The sequence below is a fragment of the Narcine bancroftii genome, chromosome 1, assembly GCF_036971445.1.
Source record: "Narcine bancroftii isolate sNarBan1 chromosome 1, sNarBan1.hap1, whole genome shotgun sequence".
Taxonomy (NCBI): domain Eukaryota; kingdom Metazoa; phylum Chordata; class Chondrichthyes; order Torpediniformes; family Narcinidae; genus Narcine; species Narcine bancroftii.
In genome coordinates, this window is record NC_091469.1 from 301,236,976 (window position 1) to 301,255,788 (window position 18,813).

The 18,813-nt window shown below is 37.6% G+C and overlaps 1 protein-coding gene across 3 annotated transcripts in view; it reads right to left on the reverse strand.

The window, feature by feature from the left end:
* The window catches only part of ttc17 (tetratricopeptide repeat domain 17), a 77,816-nt gene that overhangs the window by 14,904 nt on the left and 44,099 nt on the right, over positions 1–18,813 (reverse strand). For all 3 annotated transcript variants that reach the window (XM_069905839.1, XM_069905824.1, XM_069905831.1), the window contains exons 17-20: positions 15,954–16,115; positions 6,096–6,352; positions 2,980–3,157; positions 1,479–1,599 (exon numbers count right to left, since the gene is read on the reverse strand). In XM_069905839.1, coding sequence (XP_069761940.1) covers positions 1,479–1,599; positions 2,980–3,157; positions 6,096–6,352; positions 15,954–16,115 — 718 coding nt within the window. The remainder of the gene's footprint in view (positions 1–1,478; positions 1,600–2,979; positions 3,158–6,095; positions 6,353–15,953; positions 16,116–18,813) is intronic.

Genomic DNA, 18,813 nt, shown 5'->3' on the forward strand with positions numbered 1-18,813 from the left:
AGTCTGCCCTGATATGCTGAGTGTTCACAATTTTTTTTGTTCCATTTTTCTTTCAGATTTCCAGTTTTTTATGAAATACATTTACTATCTGGTTTGGTTTTAAATAGGTTATTGAATTGATTGTACTTTAAAGCATGTCCAACATCGATGTAAATTATGTTATTTCACCATGCATTCTATTATTCACTCCAAGCTACAAAATCTCCAGTCCACATCATCAAAACTGCTAAAGAATTCTGAACATTATGTGGCAAAATCCCATATGCAATTAAAAGAAATATACTGCTTCTGAAGAAGTCAAATTGCTAGTCCTTAATGAAACATGATTGCATTTTTTTAAAAAGTGTAAATAATACAGTAAAACCCCTGGTATGTGTAATTCAAGCAACCAGCAAAAAGGTTGTGCAAAATAAATTTAAACAATTAAAATAAATAAGAATAAAATAATAGGTAAAAAGTATGCAAGTTTAAAATGGTAAAAGTAAATGTGATCTGAATAACACATAAACCTCTGGAGAAGATGGGAGCAAATATTTAGCCAGTGGAGTGCCTTGGTTGTGCTTTGCTCTTGGCAGCTGTTTGATTAAAATTATGTGAGATAGCAATGGCGTTACCCAGGATGGTTGATGCCGCTTACTGTTGGGTGACTGTCTTAAACTGTCCATCTATCCCTGGTTAGGAAGAGTCGACCTGGACAGAGACTTTATCTGTAAACTTGGGGAGAAAGGGGTTTAATTATCTATAATGTTATTGTCATCTTTCGGGTGGCTCCAATGGAGGGGGAGGAACCTGCAGATACAGCAATGGTTAAATGTTTTTAAAGAATGTGACTGAAAATAAAGAAAAATGCTTTAAGGTTCATATATTTATGCAAGTGAAGTATGTTCAATGCAAGGACAGTACAACTCCAATGATCTGAAATCTGATTCTCTGAAATTTTTTCAGAGCCGAACTGACCAGGGACGTGGGCTCCCAGCGGCAGCAGGAGTGTACCTTGGGCGCCCAGTGGAAGCAGAGACATCAAGATCCAGGGCAGGAGTGGGACCCCCAGGCTCCTGGCACGAGTGGGCCTTGGTGGGGAGGTGTCAGTAATTGGTGGTGGCCAGTCTATTTTTTGGTGAGAATTAAACATTATTTTAATGCTTAAAAAACATTACCTTGTTGTTCGTTGTTGTTTAAACACTGTTACAAGTGATTTGCTATTGCTACTGCGCTATTTAAAAAAAAAGTTTATCTGAAATGGGACCAGTCCTAACCATTTCAGATAATTGGAGTTGTTCTGTACAGTATAGTACTTTTGTCATTTCAAATGTTCATTCTTAATGCAGATGTATTAGCTAGGCATTGTAAGGGTGAGTCTCAAGCAACCAGAAAAAAAAGATATCGCTTATCCATAGATGCCGGATTTTACTATTTTATGATAAATGCAATACTGTGGGGATGGATTATTAAAGGAGGTGGAAAATAAACCATCTTACTCTATATTTTTGGTTGAAACTGCTAGCCACGTGCTTGCAACAGTTGTGAGCTGAACTTTTCGGATTTTCAGACATTCATCAGGACTGGGCCATCCAAGTCTGGCATAATCTCTCCTTTTTCCTGGAAGGTGTAATATTATTAAGACACAAAATGCAATGGAACAAAGCATAAACTTTCTTGCTCTTGAATTGATAATAGAACAAAGATTCCAGAGTGTTATTTGCAGTGCATATTCATCACGAAAGGTCAAAATCAATTGGGTTTGAGATTGCATTGGAGAGATATTTTAAACTTAAAGAAAATGCAGGAAATTGCTTCACATGCTATTTTGAACAAATATATAAATGTATTTAAAATAAACTCTCACTTAATGTCATTAAAACAAATAATTAATGTAATTTGAAGAACCATATTTAAATAGCAAACAGAAAACATTTCTTCCATAAAACAGCATTTACAATCAGTAGTTAACATTTGAGAATGACTGTCAAATTTCTCATCAGAATACGCCTATACTATGAGAAGAATAATGCATCTGTTGAGCAAATTAACACTAGATTCCAAACTTGCATGATGTACCATAGAACATAACAACACAGAGACAGGCCCCTTTGGCTCTTCTAGTCTGTGCTGAACCATTTTTTTTTTTGCCTAGTCTCCCTGACTTGCACCCAGTTCATAGCCCTCTATACCTTTCCCATCCTCTGGACCATACCCATGGCTAAGGACATTTTAAATATTTCTACCAGAGTCCCTGCAATTTCTACACTAGCCTTACTCGAGGTCCAAGGGAATATCTTGTCAGGCCCTTGGGATTTATCCACCCTTATTTGGAAGCACTTCCTCTTTATTCTGTATAGGTTCTGTGACCTTACTGCTTGTTTTCTTTACTTCTCACAATTCTGTGCCCGCTTTCTGAGTGAATACTGATGGAAAAAAATGCATTTAAGATCTCCTCCATTTCTTTTGGCTCCATACAAAACTGACCACTTTGATCTTCAACGGGACTAATTTTCTCGCTTACTATCCTTCTGCTCTTAATATACCTGTAGAACCCCTCAGGATTTTCCTTCACATTGTCTGCCAAAGCAACCTCATGTCTTCTTTTAGCCTTCTTGATTTCTTTCCTCAGGTTTTTCTTGCAATTTTTATATTCCTCAAGTACCTCATTTGCTCCATGTTACCTATACCTGCTATACACCTCTCCTTCTGAACCATATCCCCAATATCCCTCAAAAACCAAGGTTCCCTATGCCTGCTAACCTTGCCTTTAATCCTGACAGGAACATGCAAACTCTGTACTCTCAAAATTTCACCTTTGAAGGTCTTCAACTTACTTCACACATCCTTGCCCAAAAAATACTTATCCCAATCCAGGCAGTTTAGATCCTTTTTCATTTCCTCAAAATTGGCCTTTCTCCAATTTAGAATCTCAACCCAAGGCCTAGACCTATCCTTCTCCATAATTAACTTGAAAATAATGGCATTATGATCACTTACCTTGTGGCCCTGGTGAGGATACTTGAGGCCCACTTATTTCAAAGGCAGATCGGTAATGGCCATCAGCTTCCTCATTTACCAAATAATTCTCACTCTTCTCATCATTTTGAGTATTATAATCCTGGGCATTTGTGCTTTCCATCCTCGATTTCTTAACACGTTTAACTTGAACGGTTATCTTATCCAAAAGAGGGTGAATAGTTGTAAGATTTTAAATGCTTGACATAACAATTACAAAGCATATTTATGATGAATTGAAAATGCATTTTTTTTGGTAACCGTAGGCCATGAATTTACTCTCAACGGCGAGCAATGGTATAGCTAGCAACTTTAAAGAAAACACCAAAGATCTCCCAACCTCTTGCGTCCTGAACTTCCCTTTTGCCAATTACTATTGCTGTCGGGCATCGTTCAAGGAAAGTCCCACCAGCCAGCAGCTGTCATGGGACATGATCCACATTAAAGAATTTTTCCCACAGAATACCAGCACGGGAAAAAAAAACAAGTTTGTGTCTCAAATACACAGTACAAAATAAAAACCAGAAAATACTAAAACCCTTTTGAACTATCTGCAAGGAAATTAGAAATACCTGAATAAAATGTTTTTTTTAAAAAAAACCCAGTTTACCGTGTATTTTAAAAAATACTCAGTTTACCGTGTAGTTGTTGTGCCAAGGAATCTATTAAAGAATCAAAACATTGGATTTTAAATGCATTTTCTTGTTTTAATAATTAAGAAATAGCACCCCTCTGTGGAGGAGAGCAGAATTACTGATAGCAACAATGATGGCTTCAAAGTTAAATTACATCAATGTAGAAATCCTGAAATTGATGTAGGTTTTATAGTAATAAGAATTTCTGTATTGACATAGTCCAATCAGCAAATGACAATATTTATTTCTAATCACTCCAAAAATCTAGACCCATTGACATTGAATGGTAGACAGAACCTGTGTCAAAGCTCCAGCAACCCATTTGATTCTGACCTGTTGTGTGTGGAGTTTGCATGTTTAACCTGCAACTGCCTCCGGTTTTCCCTGAGTCTTCTGGCTTCCTCCCATATTTTAGAAATGGTGCTGGTCATTTGGTAATGAGACACTATAAATGATCCCTCATGGAGGTGGGTGATGAGAGAATCTGGGGTATGTTAATTGGCTTATGAGCGAAGGAAATGACGAGGGATTTTGGGAGAAATGGGATTTGTCTGAGAGCTGGCATTGGATATGGGCTTTCTGGTTTCTTCTATCCTTGAAGTGAGGAGGATTTATCAACAGAATAAGCCAAAAGGAGGAAATCTCAGAATTCAAACATTGGGGGAGGAATCCAGACCGACAAAAGGAGTTCATTGGATATTTCAGTATACCCAAGAAATGTTAGGTGCAATTTTTTTTCGATTTGAACCATCACTTCACTACACTTTCCTTTCATTGCTTTGGCACTACTTGAACAAACACCAACACTGCACTGGGAATAACTGCCGCCTCATCCAGCTACAATGAAGTCACTAATTTTCTCCCAATTTTCAACAAAATAGCTACATCACATGCCATTGCTGATGCGCTGCGAGGCTGTATCATTACGGTTCAAGTCTCACCCATCATCATCCTCACAATATCTTTCGCTGCAGGGAACGATTGCAATAATATATAGTTTTCAATTTGTTGATTATCTGTGCATCTGATGGGAGTGAAATGATTGTGTGGCAGGATTTCACTGTATAGGATTTAACACCAGTTAGTTTAAAAAAAAACAATTTCTCAATAACTCAACAAGTTAATCAAAGTCGTAGGTGAGCCATTCCCATAAAGGTATCAGATTTGGTCGCTTGTGATCATGTTGAGTTACTTGATCAAATTTCAACACAAAGGAAAATTTTAACAAGTCATTAAAAACTAAGTATTTATTCTAAATACAGTATTTTCAATTTAACCCAATATCAATGTTTCTAGTTTAATTATTTAGCTAATAAGTCTGAGGAAGGAGTTAACTGGACAAACAGATCTTGGAGCTTCAGTGATTTCAAACTGGATTGATAATCTCAAAACTTGGATTCAGAAAAATTGGAAAAAAAGTTGTTAATTTTAAAGTCACTACATAAATTACATAAATTATAATATATCAATTACATGAAAAGATGCATGCATTTCTATAAAGCCTTTCCTAACTTTTCAGTACTTCCCAATTGAAGATAACTGGGAAAAATAATCAAACCATGATTGTGAAATGCTTACATAATATAGGTCCAGATTTTGCAGCTGTTAAAGTACTTTTGAACCGTCGCAACTAAAAAGGATGTAGCAGAATTATGTTGAAGTGCAAATAAGCCTTACAAAATCTACTGATGAAGGAAAAATACTCACTTAATCATTGCACAGTGAATGGTAAGGCTCTGAGAGTGTCGAAGAACAGAGAGATTTAGTGATACAATAGCTCCATGAAAGTGGTAACACAAGTAAACAAGGTGGAGGTGGTATTTGGCATACGGGTCTTATCAGTCAGGGCATTGAGTAAAGGAGCAGAGAAATCATGTTAAAACTGTACAAGACATTATAGTAAGATCACACTTGGGAGCACTATGTGCAGTTCTGGTCATCTGCCTGTAAAAGCTGAAAAGGACGGAGAAAAGATTCACAACAATGTTACCAGAACTAGCTGGCTTTAATTACCAGCAGAAGTTTGATAGTCAGGAACTTTTCTCCCTGGCCCATTGGAGGCTGAGTGGGACCAAAGAGGTTTATAAAATCATGAATAACACAGATAAAGTAAATAGTCATATTCCCCCCCTCCCCATGTAAGGAAATCTAAAACCAGAGAGCATAGGTGAGAGGAGAAAGAATTAAAATGGACCCAAGAGGCACCTTTTTCCATACAGTAGGTATGTGGATCAAGCTGACAGAGAAGGCAGGTAGTACAAATGTAACAAAAAAATGTATTTGGATAGGATACAAATAGGAAACATTTGGAGAGATATGTTTGGGTTGACACCTTGTTAGTCTGGACAAGTCAGGTCATAAGTTCTACTGGTGTGTTGTATAAATCTAGGACTATGATCAAGTAAAACTTGACAATGAAGAACGCCATGACGACAAAAGTTATTTTCCAGATTTAACACTTACCCATTCAACCTCATCATCATTATCTTCACAATCTCCAAAACAGGATCCAGGTACTCCATCCTGAATACTTTTCTTTAAAACCCGAATACCCTGTAGATCTACTCGATGACCTTTAGCTTCAAATGCTCCTTCAAAGGCTCCCAAAAGGTCTTTTTCTGAGGGCCAAGAATTATCAAAAGCTTCTGTTGTGGCAGATGGATTTTCCACTGACTCCAAATTTTCTGAAATCTCTTGTTCATCATCAGTGCTGTTGTTTTCTGTCATGATTATAGTTGCAAACAGCAATATTTTAATATTAAACAAAGATAAGGAGCTCTAATGATTACTTCAAGATGCCAGAAAGCAACGAATACCCCCCCCCCCACCCCCCCCAAAACGACCAAACATGTTTTATGTTCATTTTGCAGAATGATGAGATGACGCTTCTAGTTTTGGAGTCTATCACACTCAGCAATGACACATATTTGGATTAAAAGGCATGATACTAAGCTTGATCATGTTCTTGCATTTACACAAAAAAATAATGATTGCATTTCTTGAATAAAAATGAACAGTATCGTCTTCCCGGTTTCCTTGCAGTGACAGTAAAAAGTTTGAATTCCAAATCTTGATGAGCTTTCATGGATTATTTCAGACTAGATATTCTCACTTGTATTTAACAAGTTCCCTTCAATTTGACAAGAGTCATACAATTACAGCTTTCCAATGGAAAAGCAAGATCTTGCGCAACTGTGTTTTTTTGAGCCAGTCAGAAAGATTGTGATCTGAAGTCTTGTCTGAACTGAATGCCTTCTGGGACTGATCCATTTCATCGCCTACACACCATAAATAGTCACCTGTCTGGTCAAATCCTGATGAACCACTTGCCTGTGTAGAATCACCGGGGAAAATGTTACCTCTGCAAGTGTCAGTTTGTTCATGTAGCAGCATTCTTGCACAAGTTGAATGATGGTACAGTTAAGCTCCAATCAAATGGAAAAATGCATAATCTAGGGGAAAGTCTGTAGACACTGTGATTGAAGTTAAAACACACTGGAATGTTGGATGAACTCAACTGTTCTTTTCAGCGTCCATAGGAGACAAAGATATACAGAAATGTTTCGGGCCTGAGCCCTTCTTCAAGGAAGGGTCCTTCAAGAAGGGCTCAGGCCCGAAATACGGACAATACATCTTGGTCTCCTATAGACACTGAAAAGACCGGCTGAGTTCCTCCAGCATTTCGGTGTTTTTAAATGCATAACCTAGAATGGTGCAGTGACACAGCGCTAAAGGGATATTGAATTGTCAGGTGTCATCTTTTGAATGAATCATTAAAGCGAGGCACTATCTGAAGAACTGGGGATAATTTTAATGCCCTTGTCAACATTTAATATTTAAACAGCATAATCTAAAACAGGATGATACATGTCTGCGGAATCTTGCTATGCTTTAATTAGTCTTTAGCTAATCAATTAGCTAATTAAAAGAAATGTTAAAAGAGGAAGCCTGGTTAAGAGCTCAGGGACTAAAGGTGAAGACAAGTAGGCCATACAACAAAACAGCACAGCATTGTCTGACCATGGTCATCTCCAATAGGGCAGGACAGTTGGCACAGCAGTTACAGTGCCAGCAATCAGGACCAGACCAGGGTTTGAATCCCGTGCTGCCTGTAAGGAGTTTGCACGACCTCCCCATGTCTGTGTGGGTTTTCTCCAGGGGCTCTGGTTTCCTTCCACCATTCAAAGTGTACTGGGGGTTGTAAAACTCCAGTTCAACCACTCTGAGTATCATGTTCAATTCTTCTTACCTCATTACAGACTCACGCATTGAAATGGCCTGTTGCCATGCTGCATGTATAAATTTTTAAAAATGGTGCTGCATTGAGGCATGGCAGGGAGGGAAGCCTTAATAACACAGATTCACTTATGATCAGGAAGATGATAGTGAACCTAGAGAGGAAAAGTATGCTGGAGAGAGAATGCTCACTTGCAAGGGTAAGAGGACTAAATGCTTATTTTTTTAGAATCATATCATTAACAACAGGTGGTAAAAGGAGAAAGTAATAAGTCAATCTAAACAATGTAAAAGGGCATGAATCTAGGAACAGAAAGTGTGGGCTCAATAGTTTATCCAATAGAGGTTTAGGAGAGCATGAGGTTAATTCCTGCGTAGTTGTGGGTGTCTGGAAATGTATTGCCAGGGGTGGTAGTGGAGGCTGGAACAACAGGGGCTTTTAAGAGACTCTTAAAAGGGCACATGAATGAAAGAAAAATTGAGGGTTATGATATAGAGGGGGTTTAATTTTTTTTTTGGTAGGCACATATGGGTTGGCACAACATCATGGGCCAAAGGGTCTGTTCTATGTTCTACTCTAAAAGGATCAGAAAAGTTAGAAAGAAAATTATAAGATTTCAAGATGAGAGGAAAGGGAATATGAGGGAAATTAATCCTAATGGCTTAAGGGAAGGGTACTGCAGCAGTTCTCACATTAGTGACAAAGTTTGGAAACACATGATGCAGGTGAGAGTGATGTGATTCGGGAGAAGATCTTAAGATTGTGATTAGTAGACTATCATGGAGACAATAAGATGAACAGGGAAAGAGGGTTAGACTAATGCAATGTTAGGATTCCAGGATTACTTTGGAAGTAGAGAGCAATTTGGTCAAAGGAAAACAAGAACATAGGAGCAGCAATCAATCATCAAGCCCTTCAAGTCTGCTCCACTATTTTATATAATCATGGCTGATTTATTCTGGCCTCAGCTTCATGCTATTTCTCTTTACCCCTCTATTCCTTGATCTATCAAATATTTTTCTACTTCCATTGTAAATACTGTTAATGATCCAGCTGCCACCACTCAAGGAAGCAGAGAATTCCAGAGATTCACCATCCTCCAAGAAGTAGCATATTTGCATCTGTTTTAAATGACTAGTCTCTTTCCTTGTAGTTATGTCCCCTTGTTAGAGTCTCTCCCAAGTGAACATGTCCCACCATCTACTCTGTCAAGATTTTGTATGTTTCAATCTTATTCAAAATTCCAAAGAATACAGGCCCAAATTATCCATCTCATGGAAGGACAACTCACTCATCCTAGGAAGACTGATGAATCACTTGTACTGCTTACAAAGTAACTTTCTTTTTTTGCTGGGGAGTGGAGGGGTGGGGAGCCATCCTTGTTCAACTTAATTTCCTGAATAACACACATCTCCTCAAGTTATAGATGCAGAACTGACACATTTCAGCCAATCACAATCATTAAGTAGTTATTGAAACAAATACAACACATGGTCTGAAGCCTTCTATGCCATGACAATTCAAGTGCACAGGGATATACATTTCTTTTAAATGCCATGAGTACCTGTCTCCGTCATCTTTTCAGGCAGCATGCTCCAGATTTCAGCCAATCGTTGGGTGGGAAAAATATTTGTTGGATTCCATCTAATATACTTACTTCTCACCTCAAATCAATGCCCCCTGATATTAGACATTGGTTAGGTGGAAAACTTTCTCACTATATATGCCATACAATTTCATAGATCTCCAAGTTCCCACATCGGCTTCCTTTGAATGAAGAAAAATAAATCCAGATCATCTAGTTTCTCCTCATAACTGAGACATTTCATCTTTGGCAATATTCTGGTAAAGCTTGCCTGCACCCTCTCTAGTACAACCATGTGTTTTTTTTTTAAATTAATTTTCAATTTAGAAATACAGCATGGATACAGGTCCCTTTAGCTCATGTGCTGTGCCGCCCAATCATACCCAATTGACCTACAACCCCTGGTATGTTTTGGAGGGTGGGAGGAAACCGAAGTATTCGGAGGAAACCCACGCAGACACAGGGAGAATATACAAACTTCTTGCACGGGATTCAAACCCCAGTCCTGATCGCTAACACTATAACAGCGGTGCACTAACTGCTCCGCTAACTGTGCTGCCCTATATTCCCTTCTCCATCACAACTGCACACAATATTCCCATCATGGCACAACCAGTTTTATAGACTAATGAGGGTCAACATTCTTCACCACCTATTTCCCTACTCTGTCATCTTTAGGAATCTATGTATTTGTACACCTAAGATCTCTCAATACTCTATGGGGTCCCACCCCTATTAGATTTCCCAGTATGCATCCCTTGCTCTTATGAGGAATCAAATCTATTCACCATTGCTCTGCACAATTTACCAGCTGATCAATATTGTTCTGCAATCGAAGAAGACCCTCTTATCAGCACCAATTTTAAGGTCCTCTGCAAATTTGCTTGATTGAGTATTTATTTTCCTCCCCTCAATTGTTTCTTACTCAGAATTATGACTTGATTTTTATGACTGATCTTTGCTTTCATTTAAAAAAAATGTCTTTCCTGATGAATCTCAAAATAAATACTTTGAAAATATTGCAATGGGCAAAAACTACAATGCAGAGGTATGCTATTCTTTTTTTTTTAAATATTCTATGAAGCAATCATTAATGGAAAAATTAGAGAATTAAATATCAATAGTCAATTAGATCTAGGCAAGTTCATAATATATCGCACATAACAGGAAATTAAATTCATTCTTTGCCTCTCATCAGAAGCTCTTAGATATAATGCTATACAACTAAGGGTTAATTAATAATCAGGTAGTTAAGGGGCTTCAAGGTACATTTTAAAAATCTTGTTCAAATTCTATTATGTAAAATGATTGTTTAATCTAAAATTTGAGTCGAACACTCAAATACAACAAACTCTGAAGGAATGGAATATGTTTTGGGAAAAATACAGCAAAAGACATGATAAAAAGCTTACATTTAAACATGAGTACACAGCTGACAACAGATCTATTTTCCTTTAAAGTATAGAAACCCAAATGGAAAAGTGATTCAGCCATGGCCATCCAGTAAGAGTAAGGCATCAAATCGAAAGGCCAATAATGTTGCTAAAAGACCAGTAAGGATGAGAAACATTTCCAGTAATAAGCAATGGTGGTCCAAAAAACAAGGTAGTATATGAAAGCAATCTTATGAGAAAAACAAAAAAAAATGTAAAAGGGAAAAGGTGAGCTCCCCTAAAGTGATAAATTATATTGGGATAGAAGATGGCAGAAAAAAAGTAAAAAGAATCTGTTGTGCACATTTTCACAGCAAGATCTCCCAAGTTTGGCTGCAGAGGTTTGATATGGTAGTTGAGAAGGCTTATGGTATGCTGGCCTTCATTAATTGGGGGATTGAGTTCAAGAGTTGTGAGGTAATGTTGCAGTTCTATAAAACACCAGTTCAACCACTCTTGGAGTATCATGTTCAATTCTGGTTACCTTATTACAAGAGGGATGTGAAAGCTTTCGAGGGTGCAGAGATTTACCAGAATGTTGCCTGGATTGAAGGACTCGTCTTAGGAGGCAAAGTTTTCTCTTTGGAGTGAAGAAGGACGAGAGGTCAACATTATGAGAGACATAAATAGGGTGGATAAACAGCATCTTTTTCCCCACGGCAAACAGTAGCAAATACCAGAGGTCATCCGCATAAAGTGAGGGGAGGAAAGTTCAGAGAAGTCGGGGTAATTAAAAAAAAATTACAGAGAGCAGTGGATGTCTGGAATGCATTGACAGGGCAGTGGAAGAAGCTGATACAATAGGATAATTTAAAAGACTTAGTCAGACACATGAGTGCAAGTAAATTTGTTATGGATATGAGGTAGGGATGGTATAGATTGTGTGGTAGGGTTATACAAGGGTGCAATATTGTTGGTCAAGAGGCTTGTACTTTTAATGGTTAGCACAATACTATTACAGCGCCAGTGTCCTGGGTTAGAATCTGCGCCGTCTGTAAGGAGATTGTACATTCTCCCTGTGTCTGTGTGGATTTCCTCCCACCTCTCAAAATGTACGGGGGTTGTAGGTTTTATTGGGTTATTTGGGCACAGGTGGAAAAGGCTATTATGGTGCTGGATGCCTCAATTTAAAAAAAAATATTACCTACAGGGAGATGTGCTTAAAGAGAGCGGAGAGAATCCTCGAAGATCCTTACCATCAAGCTCACAGTATGTTTGAGACACCATCTTCAAGGAAGGAGTACAGGAGCATAAAAACCAGGACTGCCAGACTGGGAAACCACTTCTTCCCACAGGTGGTGCGAGTTAAACTATTCTAGAAACTCGTAAATTATTTTTCCACATATTTAATTTGGATTGCTTATATTTACATGTTTATGCACTATTGTCTGAAGATGCACCGTTTCATCAGGTGGTATATGTACAATCAGATGACAACAAACATGAAATCCTCCTGGAAATAGTCAAGAACAGGGCTGAAGAGAATGAAAGTCGAAGGAAATTAACATGAAGAATTATTAGGGAAATAAACAGGCTGATAGTCAATAACATCCAATTATTTCATCCAAATATTTATAAAGATATGCCATTGAAGATAGTGGATGCACTGGTTGTCACCTTGCAATCTCTCACACATTGGAAGATGGCCACTACAGAGACAGAGAATACTTGAATTCCTGACCAGTTAGCTAAGTGTAAATAGTAGGAAAATGATATAAAGTATTAAGAAATTGTAAACTGGACACATAGAACTTGTTTACAATTGGGTAGCTTCAACATGGTTTATGGAAAGGACATCATATCTGACAGTTTTTAAAGGTTATACAGAACACTTAAGTGACTATTTAATCCATGTGACCAACTCATTCCTATTTAGTGTGTTCTAGTGCATGGACTTTAAGATTTTCAATAATGTCATAAATGTTACTGGTTTAGAGCACAAAGGGATCAGGAAATATACAACAAAGAATGAGAGGGGATTGAACTGAAACATACAAAATCCTGCAGGCTTTTGACAGAATAGATGTGGAGAAGATGTTTCTCTTTGTCAGCTATCTAGAGTTGCGGTTCACATTTTATTTTAAAATTTTGAGATACAGCATTGTAACAGGCCCTTCCAGCCAAGAGCCCATGTCACCCAAGTACACCAATTAGCCTACAAACCCCATACTTTTCTTGAAGAGTTGGAGAAAACCAGAGCACCATGAGAAAACCTACATGGTCACATACTAAACTCCTTACAGACAGTGCCAAGTTCGATCCTGGGTCACTGATGCTATGAAAAGAGGTTACCAACTTAAGATACAGATGAGGGGATTACTGTTTTTTTTTTATTTCAGAGGGTTGTCAAAATATTGGAATTGCTTTTCACAAATGCCAGTGGAAGTAATGTCTTTGAATATTTTCAAGATGGATAGATTCTTCATTATCAAAGATATGAAAGTTTTAACCACTGGTAGTCAGGAATGTAGAATTGAGGCAACAATCAGATCAGCAAAATAGGGTAAATGCATGCAGAGGCCGATGAACAAACTAAAAACAATTTGCTTGAGAAACTCAGCAGGTTGAGCAATATCAGTGCAGAAAAAAGAATGATCAATGTTTTGGATTAGAACCCTTCATTGAGACATTAAAACTTTAAGAGGGGCATTGTGGAAAGTATACCAGCTGGTTGTATTACAGCCTGGTTTGGCAATAAAAAATATCCAGGAACACAGTAGGCTGTTGCAGCTAGCAAGCATAGCCAAGTACATCATATGCTCTGACCTCCCATCCATCATGAAGGCAGTTAACATCAATAAAGGACCCCCCCATCTTGGTCGCAGCCTCTTCTAAGTACCACCTTTGGGCAGAAGGTACAGAAGCCTGAAAACTAGATGTGCTGGTTTCAAGAATAGCTTCTTTTAACAGCCATCACTGTTGAACATCCCATGGACTGTCTGCACTATTGCAAGTTACCTTGGTACACTAGGATTACTGTGAATATTTAGTACCCATCTTGTAAATTTATTGTTTCTTTTAATTTCATCAAGTAGCTTACTATTAGTTTTTTTTTTTAAAGTACCTATTCTATGGCAGCACATAGGAATTTCAGACATATGTATATTGTATAATGTGTATGATAATAAACTCATCATCATTATCTCAATGATGCTCCTCAACCCACTGAGTGTTTTTTTTATTCCAGCTCACAGCATCTGCAGAACTGCTAGCCTGTCTTCACACTAACAGACAATGTTGGAACTGTTGGATGCGTAACACAGTTGCTGGAAATCAGGAGGAGGAGTCTGGATGATGAGACAATTATTGAGTTAAAGGTTGACGACATTCCATCAGTTCAGCCTAGAAAACTGCTGAGAAATGAAATTTACCGAACTGGAAGATGACATGGTGTTCCTTGAACTTATGCTGGAACAGTACATGTTGACAAAGAATGAGACCAGAGTGGAGTGGCTTGAAAATTAAAAGTGACAGGCAACTAAAAGTTTAGTCACAGCTGTGGAATGAATGATCAATCTGTGCTTGACCCCTCTGGAGAACAGCCTTTATTGCAAGAGGATCTGACTATGACTAGGGATGCTCCACAGGAATCATAGCACTCTGATGAGATTTCCTTCGGAACAGTGTGCAGATCTGTTCACCCTATACAAACAGATATCCTTGCAATGGAAGGAACTCAACCTAAGTGCATCATGTTGATTCCTGGAATGGGGCAGTTGGGCTTAAGAAGAAAGATAAGCAAACAGGCCTAAACTCTCTACAGTTTAGAATAAAGTCAGGGGATCTAATTTAAACATAGAAAATGCTTCAGGATAAGCTTACAGGTACATTATTAGATTTAAAAACACACCAAAATGCTGGAAGAACTCAGCCGGTCTTTCAGCATCCATACGACAAAAATATATTGCCGACGTTTTGAGCTTGAGCTCTTCTTCAAGGAATAAGCAGAATGATCAAAAATCAGGAGATCTCAGAATACAGCGTTGGCTCCAAAAACCTTTTGTTGGTCTGGGTTCCTCCCCCAGCTGGCACTGTCTGTATTCGAAGATTTCCTCTTTTTGTTCATTCTGCTTATTCCTTGAAGAAGAGCTCAGGCCTGAAATGTCGGCGATATATCTTTGTCTCCTATGGATGCTGACAGACCGGCTGAGTTTCTCCAGCATTTTGGTGTGTTTTTACTACAATCACAGCGTCTGCAGACTTTTGTGTTTCACACATTATTTGATTTGATAGAGATGAATTTAAAAAAAAACTGAGAACGAAGCCTCCAATGTTAAAATAATCTCCTGCGACATATTATGGAAAATCTTGTTGAAGTCCAAGCATCAGAACACATGAAAATGGGAACCAAGAGTTGTCCACTCAGCTCTATTTAACCTTAAAACAATCCTCTGTCAAATCTGATATCTTCTCATATAAACTTTCCCCAGTCATTTAATCATATTCTATGTGCCTAGTTTCTAACTTAGGGCATGAGATGAGAAGAAATTTTGATACCAAGAGTATGATACATCTTTGGAATTTCTCACCCCATAGGATTGCAGAAGCTCACATGCCAGGTCTAGAAATAGATTGATTTTTGGATATTAAAAGATTCGAGGAAGTTGGGGTTAGTGCATGGAAGTGGCACTGGGATAAAATACTGCACCAGATGATATTGAATGTCAGATCAAGCACGAGGGGTGAAATGGTAATATTGTTGCTTCTACTTTTCAAGTATTTATGTCAGAGATTTGCAGGTACCTAACTACATGGCTTGTGATTTTTACCAAATCTCTCACAGTGGGTTCATGCTGCCAATCAGTATAATATCATTACCAATAAAAAATTTCTGTATCTTTAACTGCAATGCTTTATTTTACTGATTTGAGGAATGCTCCTATTATTTTGCTTCATTCATTATGTACATTCCTGATCTGAATGACATTTTAAAATGGTTTTCAGCCAAATGACATCACAGTGCCTCACAAAATTTTAATTCATACCCAAACACAAGTCTGTTCTACTCCAAAAACAATTTTATCATATTCATCAGTAAATCTAGATATACTAATAAAGAGATTCACTTTTAACATCAGATGCTGAAGAATCCACAGTCGGGACTGCATGTGGTTGAGAAGGCTCTTCAACAACTTTATCCTCTGAGAACATGATTGCTCCCTCTGGATCAGCATACTTCTGATGCTCATGAGTTAATACACTCTTCTGACTGCTGTCGCAATGGCTTTCTAGGAATAACAAAAAAAAAATGCATATTTCATATATTTAATTTGGAAAACTTGTACAACAATAGTTACACAGATTTTACAAAAAAATCAGCACAATTCATTTTGAAACCAAATTAGTTACAATTTTATTCAAAATGTAAATCAGCCTCATTTGCTACCTGGTTGGTTTTATTTTATATATATGTTGCAATGGTCATTTTATTAGTTTCATTGAGAGAGAACCTGAGTTTTCCTGCCAAATACAGGATGAATGGTTTTCTCTGTTCATTAATTATACTGGAATCATATATGTATCAATTGTTTATTATAAAAGAATAAATCATAAAATGTCAATTTCATACAACTTGTTGTAAAGGTTTTTCATATTATTGTTACTTTCACTTTTGACAAAATCAGTTAACAGCGTGCATTAATTTTTCACCACCTGAAAGGTCATGCTCAGAAGACCAATGAATGGTTTCCCCTCCCTAACTGAAGGTTTGAGACAGCACTAATTAATGGTCCTACTGTAAAGGATTCTCTAGTGAAGAGTGATCATAGCATGGTAGAATTTCACATGTTATTTGACCACTGGCACATAAATCAAACTTAAAGGGATGTATACAGAAATGACTAAAGCATACTGTGAAAACAGATCAAGCAAGTTGGTGGATAAGCAGTGACAGATGTTTAATGAGATACTTCATACTCTCAATAAAGATACTTCTTTGAGAAATAAAGACCTCCAAGTAGAGTGATCCATCAGTGACTAAAATCGTGTCAAATTGAAAGAAAAGGCACCCAATGTTATGATAATTAGTAATAGAAATTTAGGCTTTTTTTTAAAAGTCAGCAGAGAACATTGAAAAATATAAAGCTTTTTAAAAGATTATTAGTCAGCTAGAAAGAAAAATAAAAAAATAGTAAGAGTTTTTTCAAGTATACAAAATGAGTGGAAGGTTCTTTGAGTATATAAAAAGGAGAGCAAGTAAGGTAACTGCCCTTAAGAGAATGATGCAGAGGAATTACTAATGGGAAACAAAAAAATCCATAGAGGTAACAAGTAAATATTTTATATCTGACTGCCCAATGGAAATTGCTAAAAGCAAACAGATGACAAAATTTAGCAGCAAAATTTTATTATAGGCATGCAATCTGGATCAAAAGCCTCAGGTGTGGCTGGAGAGATACTGAACAGATTGGTTGTAATCTGCCAAAATTTTGTAGATTTTGGAAAGGTCCTATTTGTAAAAACCAAAAACGTAATGCCCATTTAAGAAAGAAGACAAGACAGAAAGTGAGTCTCTCATTGGAAAAACACTGGAATCCATTATTAAGTAAAAGCCTGACATTTGGAAAATAATAACACAATCAAGCAATGTTTGAGAAATTGTTAGTGCTTTGAGACTGGAACAAGCAGGGTGAATAAAATGCAACCATTAAACAAGAGAGTATTTACATTTTCAGAAGATGTTTGACAGGGATATCACGTTGAAGATTATTTGCACAAGGTACCAGGATTGACACAGAAGATTGGCTAACTAATGGAGAACAAGCTGGATAAATGGCTCATTTTCAAACCAGTAAAACCATACTGGGGCTCCAACAATGTACATTCTATATTAACAACATGGATGAAGTTGATCAAAGAATACAATGAAATTACTACACACAGTAGGAGAAAAGATAGCAGCAGTTTATATATAAATGGGACACTAAATTGATACAAAAGAAAACGGATAACCCCGTATTAAATCATGTAATACAGACATATAAAGGTGGGGCATCTTTTAAAGCGGCCTTGACCCAGAACAAATTAATATCCATGACTCTGGACAATAAGATCCTGGATACCTGGTGCCAGAAGGGGATTAGGTTATTGAGGATTGTTATGAGCAAGGGCATCTTATGTCATTCGAACAGCTAAGGAATACATATGATTTGTCTAATAAGACTTTCTTCTGCTATCGTCAGCCAAGATCTTTCTTATGGGATAATATGGGTCTGTTTATGGCCATGCCTGCACTTAGTGACATGGAGATTCTAATTCGAAAGGGGAATACACGCAAGTTCATCTCAATGATGCATCTCCTATTCCAAAGCGAGGGCCTGAAGCTGGGCTTACACAAATCAATGGAAAGGTGGGAGATGGACTTAGGCACAAAAAGCCACAAGTGGTGCTGGTCAGACTTGTGTCTGGACAGTATGACAGCAGTTATTAATGCCAGGTACAGATTGATGCAATATAATTTCCTGCATCAACTATACCTCACACCACAAAAATTACATAAATCTAAATCAGAAATTTTGGAAATGTGCTTTAGCTGTGGTGTGGAGTTTGAAACCTTTATCCATTCAACCTGGCTGTATACAACAGTGAGATCCTTCTGGGAGGACCTGGGGGACATATTGAAAAAAATTGCAAAGGTGGATTTTCCATAGGATCCAGAATTGTACCTTCTGGGATACATTATGGACAAGAGTTTTAAAATGACCAGATACCAAATTCATATTGTGAAGGTTGCCTTGTCAGTAGCCAGGAGGTGATTAGCGGTCATGGGGAAGTCTTATTCACAACGGAATATGGAAATGCAGAGTTATATTCCCCTGAAGAAAATCACATACAATTTAAGGAGGAAATATTACACGTTTGTTAGGGTGTGGCAACCCCATCTGTAGCACATTCATGCTAAATATTATACCGCTTCTGAATAAAGGA